Here is a 20966-nt window from a genome sequence, read left to right as displayed (position 1 = left end):
TAAGGAAGAAGTTTACGACTTCTTATACGCTATTACAGATAGAATAATCATAGATAAATGCATTCGTTTCTTTTTATATTAGAACTTTTTTCTCTACGTATCGAAATTTCGCTATTTTTACTCTTTTTTTTTTCTCTTTAATCCGCCTACAGTCGTAGATTATTCTTCTTCACCGTAGACTATTGTCGATCGCGCTATGTCAATGATGACAATGGCCGCAGTAACAGTAGGACAGCAATCGAATCTGATTCATTGAACCTACGTATGTAGCAATCGATTGCGATTGCTACCCAAGCAATTATCGTTTACGTGTATAGATGATTCACGATTGACACGAGTGCGAGACGCTGCTGGCACGAGGACGTCATCGGCCTTCGAAACCCCTTCGATATAATAGATATCTTTTTTCTTTTTAGAAGAGAATACGCATTTTAGATCCTTTTCTGTATCCAGATAATACGCGAAGAGAGATGTATATAAATTACTTTTTCAACATATGTATATCAAATCAGATGTGCCCGGTTCGCGAAGGGGTTAATTATTAAAAACGCACGCGACTTGAAACACGCGCGATGCTATCCGCTTCCAATAACTTTGCTTGGTATTAACAACATCGTGGAAGAACAACGCGACTGCTCCGCCGAAAAACGTAGTGGGTTAGATATTTATAAATGTTTTCACTTCGTTAAGTGCGATAACGAAAACTGACAATTTATACTATTAATTATACAATTATTATAATTATTCAACTGTTAATTAAATTACGAGTAAAATTATAATAAATTATAATTTACGAATGATTTATAACATATAACGATATAAGAGTAGCGAATGATTTAGAAGACGTTGCATCATTTTGTTTTTCCGCGGAGCAGTCAAACGCACGTCTCACGCGCGAATCCCCTCCTTCAGCGTACAATAAAAATCGGAGGGTGAATCGAATTAGAAATGAAAAACTCGTCAATTGATTCGCTTCCGTTCATTTTCAGTATATTCCCGAGCGTCGTGTTATTTTTCTTCCAATTCTCTCTTTTTTTGGTATAATTTTCTAGTTAGAAATAATTTATATAATAATTATATATATAATATAATATATATATTCTCAATTTTTCGGGGATAAACTTTACAAAAATTTCAAATGTACACATTCTATCTAATTTCTTCTTCGCAGAAAGTTTCAATCGCTATCTATTCGGCGAATTCAAATTCTTTGCAGCATAGTGAGAGATGATGACAGCTTCCTGTGTAGCCGATACTCTACTATAAAACCAACTCTCTCGGTCGGAAAGGAGCTACCGCTTTCGCCTAATCACTGCTCTTTCCCTGAGAGATTTCGAGTCTTTGCATTTGTTCGATCTGCGGATTCCGTGCGATTCACCCACCGTTATTACATGATAGGTGTGTTCGACCGCCAACGCGCATACAATGTTGTACATGTAACGCATACATATATAAAGATCTCGTGTGTGACACTCTCGCGCGGTCAGATACATCGGTTTGTACGTACGCTTGTTTTCCTTTATCTAAATTCTCCCCGCGCTTATTAAAAGTAATATTGCTCGTCGTATCCGCGAAGAAATCGCGCGGAGAGAGAGGGAAGGGAGAGGGGGAGGGAGCATTATCGCGAGAAGAGAGTTGGAGAGAGGGGGAGAGAGGATGTGACAGAAGATGTGCCGATCGTAATGTGCTATAGTACAAAGTAGAAAATGGAACTCGAGAAAGGATTGAGGATAGCGGTTCACAGGGTGAGATGAAGGGTTTCTTCTTTCTCGACGACTCGCGCGTTTACTTGAGAGCTTAGCTTAGTAAGTAACGCATATATAATATATATATATATAATATATACAACAAGTATCTATATAGCATATCTCGCGTATGTCTCTGTGTATATGTGTTATGTCGTACGTGTCGTGTACGTGTGTGTATGCGTATATGTCCCGCGTGTCATCATAAGAGAGAGAACAATCATATATAATTACAATTTAAATCAACTCTATCATGATAGTTACATTATTCCTTTTTACACACATGCACTCCTTTTACACTCCTTATATCCTTGTGTCCCTCTCTCGCACACTCATCACATTCATCCACTCTCTCGTTTAAGTAATCAGTCGAGTCGATATAAGTTATTATATTCTCTTCGTAACGTTAGACTTTCTTAAATCGTTTAGCTTTTAAGTATAGCTGCTCTCTTGAATGAATTCGTGGACGTTGAGGGCGAGATCGCGTACGGATCATCCACGCGAGAAGATGCGTCCGGGATCGAGGGTGGGCTTTTTAAATCGAACCTTAACTCTCGAGCGTTCGCCTTCTTTGCGCGCGCGCGCACGCCGGCCACTCTCTAGTTTATATTTAATTAATATATGTGTACATATGATACATTTATGGGAGATCAGTGACGCGCAGTGGCCACCGTGCGACGATCCGAAGGGGAGAACGTTATCCCGATCTCTAAAATGCAGGTACATTTGTCGACGTCGTACGTCGAGACACAAGATATTCACACGAAGGCGCCGGCGTCTCGCGTTAATCTCTCCTTGGGATGCATCATCTATTTCATATAGCACACATGCGTACACAAATGCATGACGTAGGTCACATTGCGTTCCACTCGACGACCACAATTACTCCAGTTTATTATCTTTTCAGACTAATTTTTTTACACTGAAGGAATAAATAATTCATATTTCTAAAAAAAGTATATTTTTTTCAAAACGTTATAACTCATTATTACTGCGATGAATTTCTCATTAAGAATATATATATTTTGCGTTTCTTTAATGTAAATTACCAAAGTTTTTCAGTTTTTATATCTTATATTTCTTTACTGTTCTTTTCTTATTTTTTTCCCTACTTATTTATAAACAGGAAACTTGTAGACTGATGGTCATTCTGATAAAATAGTTAATGTGGAGTGTTCATTTAAAACGGTGGTTGAGTCACACCGGCCCATGCATTTTCGGGCTAACCCATTGCGTTGGAGCTTAATGGACTTTGAAAACCTAATGGACTACTTTGCATGCTTAATTTTCACATTTCGACTTACAATTAGACTTTGTGATCGAGTCAATCGTGGCATATACTTCCTCGCTATAACTTGATGCAAGAAAAAATTTTCTAGATAAATATTACTATTTGTTGAAAGAATAATCGTCAGTTGTAGATCGCTATTATTAATTAAAAGTGAGTGTTCACGTCAAGAAACACACGTCGCTTTGAAATTAAAATAACAAATATATTAGAATTATTTGTACTTTCAGATATATTTATATATACATATATGTGTGCATCTCTTAGAATATTAAAAATCAAGATAGTATTCGTAAGACGATATTTCGTACAATCGCTGTATGAAAATAATTTTTGTTCCTGACGATATCAATGATTCTTGACGATGATACTCACTAGTGTTGTTAAAAACATGCATTCTATTGCACAGCCCAAACATATATCTCGTAGTTCCAACGCAAATGTTTAAACCCTTTCTTTCATCATCCTCATTCTCACAACGCATAAACAATCGAGACTGAATCGCATCATCAGCCTATCTACCTATCTTGGTTCAACAATTTACTTTTGACGAGACACCCAACAGATACTCTTTGACGATTCATCTGCGGCATCGCGCGAGATGAATTATACACAAACAATTATGGTGCGATCAGTTTCTCGATCGAGACGCCGACGTCTCCGACTTACATCGTATCACGTTTACGACGGTAGGACGCGTCACGACGACCCCGAGTGACGGAGCGATCCATGCGAATTCGGTATGCGTTCGGCTTAAGGTATGTACGTGTGTATGCGTATGTCTGTATGCGTGTTTGTCTGTCCTAGAGAAAAAAGAAGCACCAGGCTACAGCCGCCCTGTAGCACCATATAACTTGTGTGTGCACTTGCACTCGCGCGTGTCTCTTCGTGCGTCGTGCGTATAATATAGGCCACGGCGGTTGTGTGTGTATATATATATATATATATATATATATATATATATATATATATATATATATATATACTATGTGTGTGAATATGTATATGGTTGCATGCTGTGTACGCGTGGATGGTGTATCATCGATGTTATCATCGATTGATCACATTCGTTCCAGAGTCGCAGACTCCGATGTTGAACGTCATTTCGTGAAAAAAGATCTCACGGACGGTCTTTCTCGGCAATTTCAGAATATAACTTACGAAGAGGGAGCGGAAACTCCCCGAGCCGAGAGACTTCGATCACAGTGTTCTCGTAGTTTTCCGGCATCGGGGAAGAGAAAGCTTCTTCCTACTCGATACGCAGCCAAAACTATCTCTTTCTCTCTCTCTCTTTTTTCCGTCCTCTCCGAATTTTTCCGCGCAATATGTCTTAATCGCTTTTCCGACAACTCGCACGTGAATCTTCAAGCTCGCAGATGCAACGTAATGGAAACGTAAGTTTCAATTCCCCGATAGGCGCGTTTTATCAAATATCGAATGTAGAATCACACGTCTCGGATCATCAATACGCGTTTATTGGAGATTTGACGATTAATGATTATCTGAAATCTTATAGCGGATTATTTTGAGATAAGTGTTAATCGCGTTTACACCTGGTCTTGAAATTCCACAGCGGAGAAAACAATACACGCGGTAGCCCGAGATGAAAACCGTCCGAATTTCTTGCTGGGACATCGGATTATTCAACGCGAGTAGCAGCACCTGTCGATTCGCGGACAGTGAAGATTCTTCTCTACACAACCTCCCTCCCTTGTCCTTCTTCTCCCGTTCTTAGAGCGTTCTGTTGTCTTGTCTGCACCTGCGAATGTGCCGCGTGTCATGACGCGTCCGTCTCTCGGGGAGTAGATACTTATTGTGGGAGACACGTTGATTAGCGATAGTGTAATAATAGTAATAGTATTAGTAATAGTAGTAATAGTAGTACTAGAAATAGAGTAGCGATAGTAGTAGGAGTAACCGTAACAATAGTGATAAATAGTCACGGGAGGATAGTAGTAGAAGTAATAGCAATAGGGCCCACGGTGGTAGCAGTCATAATAGCGGTGGTAAAAGGAGCAGAGGAAGAACGAAAGTGTCGCAGGAGGTTATTCTCGTATTCGTCTGTCCGTATTTGTATGTGTATATGTGTAATTGACGCGACAATAAATTAACGCGGAGAGAGAAGGCGACTCCTCGAGAGTCACCGGCCAGACGTCGAACGCTCCAGAGAGAGGGTGAGCCGTATTCATCGCCGTCTCTCGCCCGCGCATCTTCCAGGGATTTTTCGCAGGATATTTGCGTGCTGGCCGTCGTCGTGGATCTACTTGCCCTGCGGCGTTAGCGGATAGAAATCGATGAGATGACTCAACGATGTCAAGGTCGAGGGCTATGATCCCACGCACATCAACGACTCGTGCGTACTACTGCTGCTACCGACGTTGTTGACGCTGCTGCTACCGACGACGTTGCTGTTGCCGCAGCTACTGCCGCAACTGCTCCCCGAGGACATTAGATGCTGCTGCTGCTGCTGCTGTTGTTGCTGCTGCTGATGATGATGCTGATGATGGTGATGGTGGTGATGGTGGTGGTGATGATGATGCTGTTCCTGGGTCGTTGTACTTCTCAGGATATCGTCCGTCGAGAGGGATGTCAGTTTCCACCCGGGCATAAAGTCCAGATCGAGATCGGGCCCTATGTCTACGTCTAGTAGTTCGTTGTTGTTGAGTGGGTCGAGCGGCGACTGGCTTGACAAGGATAGCACGCTGCCCCAGTTAATCGATCGGCTGTCGTCGCTGTCGCCGATGCCAGAATCAACGTCGGTTTCGCCCGACGACGTCGGTAGCATAGGGAAAGGCGTTAACCTACCCTGCTCAGGCGGTTGCAATTGAGCTATCGGTGCCGGTATGACCGGCTCCATGGGCGGTGGACTCCTGTCCCTCTCCATCTCACGTTCCAGGTGTCTCAAAGTGTTGCAGATCAATACCGACCTGTGGAGGCTTGGGTCCGGGAACTGGCGGTACCTGGCGAGCTTGCACATGGAGATATTCAGCACGGCGAGTCGCCGCTGACGGTAGCAGGCTCGACCGCGCCGGCACCAGCTCGACTTGGAGCCTTCGCAACATCGCTCGTTCGCTCGATAACTCGAGCCAAGTTCCAAGTAACTCTTGCCATTCTCGTCGCGACGTATCGTCGGCGGTTCGTAATGATGAAGCGCGCCCCATTGCGGCTGAGATCTCGATAGCTGATTGTAACCGTTGTTGCCGATTGGACTAACGGCGCTGCGCTGGTGATGATAGTAGTGTTGGTGATGTAACTGCGTCACCGTGGACGAGGCCGACGTCGAGGACGCCGGCGATTGTTGCTGCTGCTGCGATTGCTGTTGTTGCGCCTGCTGTGTCGACTGGGAAGATGAATGGTGTTGTTGAGACGAGTGTTGAGATTGCTGCTGCTGTTGTTGCTGCTGCGATTGCGAGGAACTCGTCGCCGCTGGCTGACACGGGTTCGTTGCCTGTAGGCATGGCGAGCTCACCTCCATCTCGTAATAGGACGTCGACGTCTGGTTCAAGGGCGGTCCATAACTGTCGTCCATCGCCCACCAGCTACCGTCCACGCGTCCAAGCTTCGACGGACTCTCGCCCAAGTCCATATGGAATTCCATGCAGCCAACACCACCCTCCAATTTGCGTTTTCCTGCCGTCGCCTGCAGACCCATCATTGCACAACTCTGAAAGCACGCATAAATCGCTACCATTAGCTCCCCACGTACTTTCTCGTATACATTTCTAACTCTATTTATAGAAAAGGCATACTTAAGACACAGCATATTTAAGTTACAATTCTATATCGTATCATATATTTTGCCAGTAACGACTAACGAAAGATTATTAAGGAACAGCATTATCTCGCGTATTCGTCGGCGTTAATGCAATAAAATCGAATGGGCGCGTTTAGCTTCACGCGCCACACAGAGGCAAGAGAGGACGTGACTCAGACGCTCGGCACTCCGACGAAGCGACGGAGAAAATGACGTCACGCAACTCCCTAGCCCTGAAGAAATCATCAGTGGAACGCGAACGATCGCTGCTGGAGAGAGCCGGTTCGACTTCCAATAATATCTTATAAACATCATTCGATTCGCTGGTATTCGTGACAGAATTCATAAGTTGGAGACTTGATGACTATGAAATATAACACAGAATGTTCTTGTTCTTTACTTAATTACAAATTACTTCGTTACCAAGCTGTTCTATTTATAAAATCATATACATATAATGCAGCCATCGAGTTTGATTCATCGAGAAGCGTATTTGTCATTAAATATCGTCGGGAGCTTTGAATATGAAAGTTGCGAGCTAAAGAATGTGAAAAGCGTGATACGAGAAGGCCGGATCGTAATTCTTTCGAGTCTCGTCGTCGATCGAGCATAAGGGCGGGTCGAACTCGCGTGCGTATCTCGCGACCCTACGAAAGCAGTACCCACGCAGCCGTGGATGATTTACGCGCGTACGAGGTCGCGCGAGTGAAAGTAAGTAAATAATCGTTCCTCCCTCCAGCCCTTGCTCACCTCGGGAGACAGAGAGACGCGTTTCTCCGTTGATGCGAGCGAGAACGCGCTCTCGCGAGCGTGAGAAAGAGAGGCCGAAGTAGGGGGAGGTAGAACGGCGAGAGGATAGAGAGGTACGAAGAGAAGAGGAGAGAAGAGAGATATAGAGAGAGCAAGCAATGTATCGCCACGGTTGTGCTCGGAGATGCCGTGAGATGTCACCGGCGATATGTTTGTCGGCTGACCGAGTCCACGTGGCCTCCACATGACGTTTGATTTCACGGAAAAAAAAGATGGGGAGAGAAGGGCTGGTGGGGTGGGACTCTTTACTTCGGGCGAGACCGACGAAAAAGTGACGGCGTCAACGTCGAGGCAAGGTCGACCGAAAGGGTAACGACGGGGCTTTGCCTCCTGGGCACGTGGACGCGTGAAATTCGAAACGAATAAGGCGGAGGAGGATGCGACCTCCAGAATCCCTTTCATAATCGCGCGATTAATCCCGTTACCAAAGTCGATTATCGTCTCTTTGACTTAGCATCGCTAGACTCGATTATAGAGCGAATTGCCACTTATAAAACTTGGATAATTCGCGAAACTTTCGTAAATTTGTGTTAGAAATAATCGCGGATGCTACATTCTCCTATTCCGAATGTTTCCAACTCGGCAACTTATTAAATTTCAAGTCTCTCGCGATCGAGTTAAAGAGAGAAAAAAAAACGTGTCGCTCTTTTTATATATGTAATTTTAAAAATTGATAATTGTTACAAACGATATTATTCTACAAAGTGTCTTGACAGATCAAAATTTCAGCTTAACGATTTTTGCTCGGTTTTCTTTTGCTCGGAAAAGTTGAAAGCCGATGTTCTCTCATAAGCTGATGAAGAGAGCGACTATGTCGTTTCGCTAAACTTCACTAAAACGGTCAGCAAGGTATTAAGTTTCGTGAATTTTTCATATAGATTCGTTCGCTGACGAGGTTCGCGATGAAGACAAACCACGCTAGCATTTTGTACGGAATGTTTCGAAGCGATAATAGGATTCGCTCGGCGAACAGACGTCATCGTCACCGTATTTCCATCGAACTCGGCTTCACGCGTCACTACCACGCCGCAGCGAGCAGTGCTGATAGCGCACACAACTCTACTGTTATAGCAATAGCTGTAGTCACGATAGCGACCGAATCTATCGTGAGCGAAGACAGATGTAGAATCCACGTCGAAGACGTGATACGTTCCTACTGCTGCTGCTCTGTTCTCTCCATCATTATTCAATTTCATTATATTCGACAGATTATCGAGAAAACGTTCCAAATTCGACAAGCTCAAAGATGATTAAATAAATTATATAATTTTTTAAAATTATATTAATTTAATTTATAATTATATAGTTAAGTATCTTTGTTTCGTAGTATTTAACTTGTCAAAATTGAACGAGATATAATTTTATATCTGACCGGGCTGAAAGTGATCCAGTTGTTGACTTGTCAGTCTGACTATAATGGATCGGACAGATTCGAGCAGTTTCTACTCGCGACGATGGTAGCTACGTCCCTGGTCTGACTCGAGTATCTCTAGCGGCAACAGCTTGTGCTCTTGCGGCCGCGTATATCCGCCGCGACTGGCCGTAGCGGCCTACTTGGAATATGACTCGCTCTCGCGCGGAGAGATTCTCCTTCCAACGCGACGTGGTCAACCGGTCAGCTTGGAGCTCCGAGGAACGTTCGTGGAATCATCGTGGAGGAAAAACAACGCGCGATGGATCTCATCTCGCCTTCCAACGTCGAGAAAACGAAACGCTTTTTCTGACGAGGAATTTTTTTTTTAACTAAATCTGCGATATATCTACTTCACGCGGAATTTCGGAGTAATTTACGATGTTCTTTGGACGAATTTAAGATAAATGATAAATTAATTAAATAATCAAATCGTTGAGAAATCATGTATATTCAAAAAAATGTGCGCTACTTGAAATCTAGGATGCAAAATGATGCGCAGATATATAATTCACTTATCATCAAGCGACATATAACTCGAGAGAGATATCTGACGTTTTTATTTTACTCCATCTTATCACCGATAGATTACTGCACAAGCACTACGAAATCTTAGTTATCGCGCGAAATTATATAATTATACAATTCGTAAGTTGTATAGATTACAGAAAAAAATCCACGAAATATATGTCCACACAATGAATCTTCGTATAAATCTTTGTATAAATCACTCTGTACATCGCGAAATCGAGGATATATACGCGAGCTAATAATTTTGTCGATCGGTGAAACTTTGTTATTGTCTCGCGATGACTCGCAAGGTTTCGTACATCATATACAATACTTGGGAGTATACTTGAAAATTTCGGCGGGATTCGGGCGGGCGGTTACGGATGCGGTCGTAATCTCGGCGTCTCCTCCTCTTACGTGCGATATTTGCGAAGCGTGACCGGGCACTTGTTGAATCGACAACGGGAACGGGAACAAGAGGAACACCGGGGGCGACGGAGAAAGGAGGCGAGAGAGACCGGGGCAAAGCGTAGAGGATAGTGCGGGAGAAAGGGGCAGGAGACGGATGGACGGTGAAAGGTAAGGTGGTTAGGGAAAGGAGGAAGTGCAGGGTGGGAGGAAGGGGGGAGGCAGGAAGGGATGAAGAGGTACAAAACGCGAGATGAGAGAGAGAGAGAGAGAGAGAGGGTGACCGGTGTGAAAGAGGGTCAGAGGAGATGGCTGGGGGAGGACGAGGGTGAGACGACACACAGATGGGACAATAAGGGAGAGGGAGGGACGAAAGGAGGAAATACACTGGGAAGGATTAGTTGTACGTGGCGATAATATGCGGTTCTTAACTGGCCGTAAATCAGAGTTGAGAGGCGCCACGCCCCGACGCTCCTTTTCCACTTGTGAAATCCTCGTAAGTTGCATCTCGTTTGTAGATCTTGCGAATCTCGCAGCTTCGTGTTCATCGATATCGTTTGATAAAAGGACTTTCCGACGTGTCGAATAGTTTCCAAGATATTTCCGCAGATTTACAGCCTTCGCGAAGAACTTGGACTGCATAAGTCACTTCGATATCGTATTTAAATATAAAGGAAATCATAGATTCCGCGACGCGTGGCAACTTTGACGGCGAGTGATAAAACGGATTCGCCACGAGCGAGCAACAGGCGTCAAGCGAGCGAGAGAAGAATAACGAAAACATAGGGAACATAAAACCCGGAGAAGTTTTATCGCGATTCGAAACCCGGAGACGAATACGAGGTAATCCGGTGCGCCGCGAGACTTTGATAACCGTATAAGTTGTCGGGGAATAAAAAAAAAGGATCGCGTGCGCTAAGAGAATTCGTCGCGTCGCGATTCGATACGAATCAATGATCAACGGAATGCGGATGACACGTTAGAAGTGGAGGAGCCTCGCGACGTATCCGACTATAACCGGATGATAGGTGAGTTTACACGTACGGTAAAGTACTTGTAAATAATTGAACAACCGATATGCGAGAATCGAGAATCGAAATCTAGTATAATTCTGGCGGGTCCAATTTCTTCGAGGTATATATGAATCAATGTTCGATATCTTCGCGTTATGATGAAATATTTAAATAATTTAAGTATCTGTAAGCGAAAAAATACAAAAATAAATAAACGTTTAGATAAGTTCTATAGGCACGGATTGTCATTAGACAATTCCGTAGATACTCAATAACAGGAATGCTTTTCACTAATGAACAAGAAATTGTGGTAATGACGACGGATAATTAATCAATCCTGTAAATTAATCAATGATTTCGTAAAGCAAGGCTCCTGACAATTATAATATAATGCAATTGAAATTAAATTAAGGCGAATTGAATAATCGCAGGCGTACACAAATTTGAGGATGCACGTATTTTATATATATGTATACGCATATTATATACATATATACGCGCATCCGTTCGTGGTTGACTGAGAAAGGAGCGTTTTTGTGAGCGTATAACGCAGTGGCGCAAGATAGTAACGGCTATAGTAAAATCCCAAGTGGAGAAGGTTCGCGGTGGATCCGGCTCTGCCAGGCGATGAGGTAATGTTTGCCTCGGCCGGCCGCATCGAGTCGAGTCGAAGCTATCTAGCAACCTCGCGCGACAGTGCCGACGCTAGAAATCATTGCGCCTAGACTCGCGATCGTTAATTAGCGCGTTAACAAAGATTCGATTCTCTCTCGCTGCTAAGGACAAACTGCAATCGTCCGCGGTTGCGCGTTATCTGTCAAGAGAAGCGACTATTATCCGCTGCTCGCAGAGTTTATCTCTCGGCTAAACGATCGAATGCCTCTTGAATATTTTATATATATATAAAATTGTAAAGAATGTTATAAATCTTACTAAAAATTACGTTCAATCTTGGACAATCTGTGCATATATGTATATTATTAATATAAATACAAAAAGGATATGTCTAAATATGATATATTTAGAAAAATGCAGATAAAATCATTTAAACCTTGATCAATTGTAAATGATATTTAATTTGAATGACGTTTGAAACGCCTGAATCAAAGCTCGATGGATCGGCCATTTCCATCCAACTCGAGCCGCCGCACAGTTTTCATATATATATTACTGATATTATATGTATATGCGTGTGTATATATTTAGTCATGCTAAATTTATATATATATAATTAGCATAACTAAATATATACCATATGTAAGGTATGATCATTTTAAAACATTTTATAATTAAACAAAAATTTCTCTCAAGCAGTGCAATTAAACATAACAACGGAAAGGACAAACTTTTTTCTATTTTTTTTTTCTTTCCTTCTTCCCTTTCGATCTACATCGTGCATTAATTTTACGGAAATAGATGAATGAAAGATAAGAAATTGGATCAAATATATATGTTGGTTCTAATATAATATTAATATTTCTAAATCCACTGTCTTCAGCCGGCCCTGCGCGCGAACGCGCTTCGAAGGCTGAGTCGGCCGAGAGACCAGTCGTCGGGTAGATAAAAGTAGTCGGTGTATGGTGTTGGTGCGGACACGCGCACGTGTGTGTGTTGTGTGCGTTCACACGCGTTCGCTGTGATATCGGCGGTGACGCGCGCGATGGAAGAGTTGAGCGCGTATATATATATATATATATATATATATATATATATATATAATACACGTAAATGAGTATAACGCGGGTATATGTATGTGCGCGCGCGCGAGTTGAATTTTCTGCGCCGCGCGCACACATACACGCACACGCATACGCGCAAACGACGTCGAAGCAACGTTGGCGCGCCACGGTGGTCATGACAGCATGACGTCAACCGGCCGTGTGTTATTTTCGAAAGGGGACTCGATGGTGGCGGCTCCGAGAGGAGAAATTGCAAAGCGGCACAAACAGCCGGAGCACGTCGCTATCGGACTGAGGAACAACGAGGCAAGCTCCGGGCGATGCGAGCGAGTGAGCGAGCGAGCGAAATATGTCGAAAGGACTCGCTCGGTTGCGTCTTGCGTTATTGTGGATGGAAAGTATTTTTATTAAGACACACGCAAATAGCCACGAGAGCGAGTTATTAAAATTTCGCTTTACGTAAATAAATAATGAGCTTGCTTTTTTTTATTTAGGCACGCACTTAGTTCTCAAAAATTATGATTATGATCATGCTAAAGATATTTTTCTCTCCTCGATATGTCGGCTTACTTTCTTCTCGCGTTTATCTTTTCGTTTATCTTTCCGATGTAATACTTTAATAAATTGTCATTATTATCTCTATGATTTGTTTCGCAATCGTTTTTTAGTATAACGTTAAATTTACTTTATGCTGTCTAAAGTTAGAAAGTTAATAGAGATATACTTGCAATATATGTCTGCATTATTTGATTACATATAATGCTGATTAAAAATTTATTCTATATATTTTGATTAAATATAATGTTAACTAAAATTTTTTTATAATATTAAAATACATATATGTATATCTCTTACACAACACAAGTGTGTCTAGTCTCACAAGACGGATCTGACGCACAATATCTCTCCCTTTCTCCTACTTTCTCGGTCCTACGTCTTGATATGGAAACCCATTCGTATACTGACGTTTCCCTTTCGTCACAGCTATCACGTGCGCGCAACTGGATCGAACGTCCCGATTTGACAAATGTCCTCGGGGACGCGACCGGAGGAGGGTCCTCGGGTTTTACATAAACCGCGGCCAAGGTCGAAACACTATCGTTCTAGCAGATCGTCACGTTAGCGGTACAAATTTAATCTGCGATATATATTTCTAAAATAAATCCATATACATATAAAATACGAAACGTCAAAAAAATCTTTGCCGATGACGAAATCTACGCCGGTGACGTATTCTCGAAGTTACATCCAAAACGATTTCTGACGTTCGAAGAAACCCCGTTGTCGAAATTCGCCGCTATTCTGGAGGCTGACCCAACGACGACGAGTTTAGCGGAGTAAAGTCCATGGCAGATTAGCCACGCGCTATCGCAACGAGCGCGTGTGGATAAGATTGTACCGCGTCGCGCCGCGCCGGTCGACCGGCTTCAGGCTTCAAGGACTTCGCTCTGTTCAAGGCGGTTAAGACGTTAAGACGAAATTTCTCGCCGAGACTCCCGTTGCTCAATCCTGGAACGCGCGATCTATTTCATACAGCAGCGACCATTGATACATCATTAATCGTTCCAGAGATAATCGATAAAGTTTTTTACGATAAAAAAAAGCAATTTAATTTTTATTAAAAGATTACTTATTTATAAAAACTTTATCAGTCAATAAAAATTGCTTAAGAAATTAATTTTTTTATATAAGTGTGTCTTTAAATGAATACAAAATTAATTAAATCTACAAGCTACTTAATTACTTATATAACATGAGTTAAATAATAATAAATTTATATTCACGCTTCTGATTAAAAATTTATCATTTCGAAGAATTTTTCAAGGTTCTCGTAAACGTCCACAAGAAAAAAAAACCTGACCGACATCGTAGACATTCGAGACACCCGCCTTTTTCGGTGACACGAGACTCGCGGGTCGAAAACAGCGCGCGGGCGATACGTCATCGGGCGCGAAATGCGCGCGAGAGTCTGCGAAGCTTCACCCTCGAGGGACGGCGGGCACGTGTACGAATCGGTCGTCGTAGGGAGGCTGACGGGGCGAGAAACACGCGGGGAGATTGTTGCGATGCGTCTCGACTGTAACTATCCAATAGGCGACGTCGACCCGCTCATTCACTCCTCCGCCACCCCCGAGGCATCCCGTTCGCTACACCACGCGAATACATACGAAAGCGCGTAGGCGATCTCTCCAGCACGTAGATACGCGTCCGCCCTTGCTTCGCGCGCCTGTATATGTATATAGAAGTATGTATATAAACGCCCGTATATATATGCTTCCCAACTGGTACATACCCTACCCTATATACGAAGCGACGAGGAGAGCCTACGCGCCAGTCGGGCCTACATTAGGGGATGAATAAAGGAAGGTCGCCGAAAATGGAGGGTCGGCTCCCCTGGTCCCCAGTGCCTCTCATTCGCCCAATCCGCGTATCCCTTCTTCTCCCCTTTTTCCCCTCTCATCATCTGCTCATGTTCGAAAGACACGCACGTGCGTTCTTCGGAAACATTTCATGATATTTTTGTCTCACGAAATCAAAATTATATGTTTTTATTTGACACACATGGAAAGTTTTCTTCCACATATATAATATTAAAGATACGACGTTAATTATATAATTTTCTCTTGGATTATTTGTTGAAATTTTCAATATTATATATATGTCATGTCAAACTGTATGTGTATAGATTATTTTATTAAGAAATAAGTCAAGATTGGCGAGATTTTCCTTTTGCTCTGAGATAATGTAACGAATTAAGAATGATCAAGGACACGTGGCCTTTTACATAAGCCGTTACTGAGCGTCACTGATACTATCTATAGGGGCGCATGACATCTGCGGTGTCCTGAAGGGTCCTACCCCGAAAATCGGGGAACTAAGTGGGAGAGGGGGAGAAGGGCAGGAACAAGAGGGAGACTGAGAGAGAAGGTAGACGAGAGAGAACGAAAAAACTCGAGAACGGAAAATTGAGAGACGCCGGCAAGAGGACGAGCAGAAACGAAAAGCAAAAAGGAGAAAGAAGAAAGGAGATAGAAAGAGCGAGCCAGAAATAGGGGGAAAAAGGACGTCGAGCTCTTCGAAAATAAAGCGACAGGAAACGTCACCCTAGAGATCGTTAATTGGTCCGTGCCAGTTCACTACTAGCAGTAGAGTCAAAGGTTCGCGCGTATCCCCCGTAATTCGCGATGTCTCAATTTGTTTGGATGACAGTGAGGGCATGGTTTCAAGCTTCGTAGGTCACGTTACAAACTGTGAAATTATTACAGCGATGAACAACAAATTCTGATCGCAAATTATAATGCCGTAAAAGATTTAGCGACAACTGTCACGTAGTAAAATAACGCGATTCTATCTATCTATAGAAATATACAAAAAATTTCTTCTAAAATTTATCATAATAATATTATATTTATTATAATTCTCGTCAACACGGGTTGGCCATTCTGAGATAAATTCCGAGTTCAGAATCGACAATATACAAATTATTTATATTCGAAATTATATTTTCAGAGAAATTATATTTCAGACGGTAGAACTTTCGCAGATAAGTAGAAATGAACTCGGACCTTCCTCGTGCTGAAAGTAATTCGCGTTAAGGCAAACTTCCCTTTTTGTTCTATCGAGAATTCAAACAGCTTGTGATGGATGCATCCGTGCGCGCATCACCATGCGCACGCACATATACACGCGACGACTGTACCTTCGCTGTGTGGGAAAGCGGAGACACACGGCGGCTGAAAAAGGGGGCCATATGTCGGGCAATGGCGAGCACCCCTTGCGCGTGGGAGTATCGGTGGAGATATATATACACACACATATATATATGCATACACATACGCACGCGTCACTCTCTCTTTCCGATACATTTTTTGCCCCCACGCCGGATTTTTTTACCGTGGCATCTTCCTGCTTACGCGCGTATGACGCGGCATCCCTCCCCCTGGTCCGTCAACCCCAAATCCCCTTCTCGTTCGCCCTTCGGCGTCCGTCATCCAGCGTCATGTGGAGCGCAAAGGTTTTTATTTCAAATATTTTCGATTTCGATGAAGGGAGAGGACTCGTGTCGATTGACCCGTCTATGAATGGAATGGTGCGATCAGTCACGCTGAGAGAGAGAGAAGCTGTAAAGCAGTATATCTCGAGATATCGTATATACATTTATTGAATGATACGAAGTCTTTTATAGATGCCGGATGTGTTCTTTCAGCAATGAATTTTTCAACAAATTTGAAATCATTTCGCGTCTTTATATTATAACGAAAAAAAATTTAATTTTTAATTAAACACTACATTCACATAATTCAAAATTGATTCTACATCAATTAAACAATATAAAATGGGCCATAACATTGCTATAATAAATATTGAAGAACGCATTAATTTCTTTTCATCTGTTTTATCCAAAGATAATAGATCATATTGGTGACACTATGAATTTCGTGAGTGCTTTGTGCAAAAGATGGAATTAAAATACTTAAAAGTCCACGTTAAGATAAAGCAAAACAAGGGAGAAAAGAAAGGAGGGAAGGGAGAATAAAGCGAGAGGCAACGCGCGCGCGCGTAACCTGTTTACATCCAAAGAGTGTGGGCGCGGGATGAAGTTTACGATGTCCGTGGGACACTTGAAGGAGAGAGAAAAGGAAAAAGACAAGTGGACAGTTCGGACGTAGCAGGTGCCGGCTGGTCAACAATGGGCACGCGTCTGGTTTGCACATTACGCGAATACTTTCCACTTGCGAGAGTGATGAATCAAAACATGACTAAAAATGCATCAAATTATCGAAAGTTCGATCGCATAAAGGAAAGTATTTTTTTCCGCGAAATCTCTTCCTCGAAATATTTAATTTTATATACCGACGAAATATATAATAAATTTACGTAATATAGAGAGATGCCAAAAGCATTGCGGGAATATTTCACCGATTGCAAGATATACGCGAGATTTATTTTAATGTAAATATAATTTAATTTAATTTGATATCGCACGATACTTTTCCTAAATCACTTTTTTTTACGTCAATCCTTTTATTTTTAAAACGCGTTCGTTTCGTGAAGATTATTATGTCACTAATTTTGTCACATCGCAGCATGTTTTAATTTACATCAAAATAACGTCAAGCTATACGTTTTGCTGTACAAATTAGATTTTGTCTTACATTAGTCATGTCTAATAGCAAGTCCCCAAGAATTCCGAGGAAGATACGTTCCGGAAAAATTTGTCTCGAAATAGCGTCTTTTACCTACTTGTGGGGCCTGGTCCGATACCTGGGCCCAGGTAGGAAATATGGATGAACGTCGTGCTTGGGTCACGTTAACCCACGATGCCGTGCTGCCTTGACAAGGGTCGGACGTAAGGGCGCATCGTTGTACGTTCCGTGAAGAGTCGACAATAAAACCCAGAGATTCTCATTTAAGTTTTCACTCGTGGGAATGCAGTAGGCGTACAACATTCCGACGAGAAGATTGAATGGAAAATGTTAACTATACGTCATAAAAAAATTCAATATTAAAAAATTCAATGTACTAATGAGTTCATAAATATCTTTGAGAATAAAAATGAGATCAAGATTTTTAGATCGCAGTGTCAACGCGCTATGTTTCTTTTGCTTAATAAAGAAAATTATTTTCCAAACTTGTATAATTAGCGAAACAATACGGTGTTGTTATTTGTATGTATTTCGAACAATAATGTGTTTCACTGGATAACACGTGGGTTAATGGAAATGCTCACGTGCGATGGCGTATGAGCAATGCTACATGTGGCCCTATACGGTTGAAATGCGCGGAGGCTGCAGGACCAGGTCGGATTTGGATTCGGGGTAGAAGACCCTATACGCACACTATCCGAAGGGAAAGAGAATGAGGGTTAGAGCCTTTTATACCGAAGGGTCCCCGGGTAGACTACGGTCCCGGCCCTTTTTGTTCGGATCGTCGAAGCGGCAGCGGAAAAAGCTCCCTTCATCGAGTAGGCCTGCCGTTCCTGCGGGAGCGAACAGGACTGCGCAGGATGATCGGTTGGCTGATTGTTTCATCGTCGACTTTGCACTTTATCACAATAATGTAACTATGCCAATTAGCTAATTAGATTCCAAAATATCGAACGGTTCTTATATTACAGAAATAAAATCATTAAAATAAAGTCCTATTAAATGTGTGAGTCATGCATATCGAAGATAATTTAAGAAACTCAGTGCTCAACGTTATTACGCAATTGTTAACCACAATTCGGTTATTTTAATTTTCGAGACGCACCTTTGCGATTCGACTTATAAGTAAAAAAAAAAGAAGAGATGAATGGCAGAAAAGCAGATAGACAAAAGGATAAAAGGAAGAGTATTCGATAAGAAAAATGAGCAAGATGGAGGGAAAAAGATACAAAAAGAAAGAAAACGAAGGAAACGATTCTTCAAAGAACTGCACACAGAAAAACAGCACTAAAACACCTCCATAAATTTTCAAACACTAACAGGGACCAAAAACTTTTTCGAACGATTTTCAAAAGGTTTTTCTTCTATTAGTCTTTTGTAATTTCTAAATAATTGTTTTTTCGGTCAAACGAGTTCGAAACTTTGACCTCAAAACAACATTTAAACAGTATATACATTTCATACAACATATCCAACTTATAGAGGTAGAACAATAAAAGAAATATGTAATAAAAATAATACAATAAATATTAAAATAAAATTACTGTCTCAAATAAATGTACTATGTATAAAATATATGTTGTATATACATATATACTACAATTATATATAAATATATATTTCATTTTTCAGTATCAAAGATCACATCCTACATTTAGGTAAAATTTTAAATAAACCATTTATTGCAAAAAGAAAACAAATTAAGCTATTTCTATTCATTGACAATTATTTTTCACATACGTTTTTTCTTGATTTTAAACTTTCAAATTTTTAAACATTGGTCAAATTTTCAATCTGTATTTGAAATCTACTTTCAGTCTAAAAAAAATACGCGTGTATATATTATAAGTGGCATATATCGACGTATCGAAAATTTCTCGAGATTTAAGAGAAATAATCCCGTAAAGGATAGAGAGATGTAATGAAAATCCTATGAAATAATCTCTCTCTCCGTTTGTTGGAGTCGAGGATTGCGAAGACGGAACAAAGCGAGAGAGACTTTACTGTTAGACGGTTCTCGCGTTGTGAGATGTGCGGGAATAGTCATCGTACAGCCGGTCGCAGCGAACGAGCGAGTCGGGCAATCGAGCCTAGCTATTCCGATCGACAAGCCAAGCCTTAGCCATCCAGCTAGCTAGCTAGCTAGCTAAAGCACGCTAGTCAGACCAAAGCCTGCCAGGCTGGGTGTTGGTGAAAGGTGTGGCCGCATTAGCTACACGAGAAAAGGAGAATGCAATATTCTAGCCGTGGTGCGCGATATTCACCGACGATGACGACTTCGACTTCGACTTCGACGACGACGACGACGACGACGACGACGAAGAGCATAATCGCTTTCATCCTGATATCCATCTTCTCTTCGTCGTCGTCGCTCGACGCAACATCGCGGCAGGTACTATCGCGAGAGGTAGGGAGAGACACGGATGCGGAGACATCGGCTGAAAAGAACGTCGGCATACAGGTGGTCGACAGCGAAACGATCAGAGAGTACCGCTTAATGGGATTCAACGACCTCCGGTACGCTCGTTCGGTCGGATCTAGGAGTGTCGTCCTATATCGCTCCTTGCCGATCTTGTCAAACCGTATATTTACCCCCGATCGATTCCGCCCGCGTCGCTAATATTTGGATCGGACGAATATTAACCGTGGAAATCAGAACTTCCCTATTTGTCGGTAGGGACAAATGTCTAAAACAATCGATATAAATTAACGCGAATAAGTATAAAATGCTATTTTTTTTATTTAAATTTAATGGGGTATGAAAGCGTGCGCTACATTGTTCTCTGTAAATCTCACGTCGATAGATATCGTATCCGTTCCGAGAGAACGACTCGCCACAACATTATTTTCTAGCTTTTCCTAAAGACGATCTCCGCGTATAGTTCGATCGGGCTGGTTCGGACCGTGAGAGTCGTGCGAGGAATCGGCGAACAGGGAGAATTTCCGCGGAGGAAACGAGATTTTTCGCGTCATAAATTCCTGCGGGAGAAGAGCAATGGAAGATCTTTGCCCGTAGCGGTACCGTCCTTGCCCGATCGCCTCGGGGCGCGCTGGCCCTGAGACGCGCCGGTAACTGTTCCCGTATCCTGTCCCGAGACTATTTTCCTAGCCGAGCCGCGAGTCCGGCATACTGCACAAAGTATGTAAGTGAACGAGGCGATCGCACGTTCGCACCGAGTGGCGCGTTTTCGCAACCATTGA

General features: G+C 42.3%; 1 protein-coding gene across 12 annotated transcripts in view; it reads right to left on the bottom strand.

The window, feature by feature from the left end:
- Positions 1–99: 99 nt before the first annotated feature.
- Tara (SERTA domain-containing protein 2 taranis) overlaps positions 100–20966 on the bottom strand; it is an 84182-nt gene continuing 63315 nt past the window's right edge. For 6 of the 12 annotated variants that reach the window (XM_083040523.1, XM_083040524.1, XM_083040525.1 and 3 more), the window contains one exon: positions 100–6697. In XM_083040523.1, coding sequence (XP_082896649.1) covers positions 5360–6688 — 1329 coding nt within the window. In that variant the 5' untranslated portion in view covers positions 6689–6697 and the 3' untranslated portion in view covers positions 100–5359. Of the gene's footprint in view, positions 6698–17858; positions 17952–20966 lie in introns of all 12 variants that reach the window. The other 6 variants (XM_083040527.1, XM_083040532.1, XM_083040533.1 and 3 more) reach the window with 4 other exon arrangements.

Source organism: Prenolepis imparis, unplaced genomic scaffold, assembly GCF_030444845.1.
Source record: "Prenolepis imparis isolate NDT839.2.m4 unplaced genomic scaffold, iyPreImpa1.0 SCAF_6, whole genome shotgun sequence".
Classification (NCBI taxonomy): Eukaryota; Metazoa; Arthropoda; class Insecta; order Hymenoptera; family Formicidae; genus Prenolepis; species Prenolepis imparis.
This window is presented reverse-complemented; position numbering and strand designations above follow the sequence as displayed.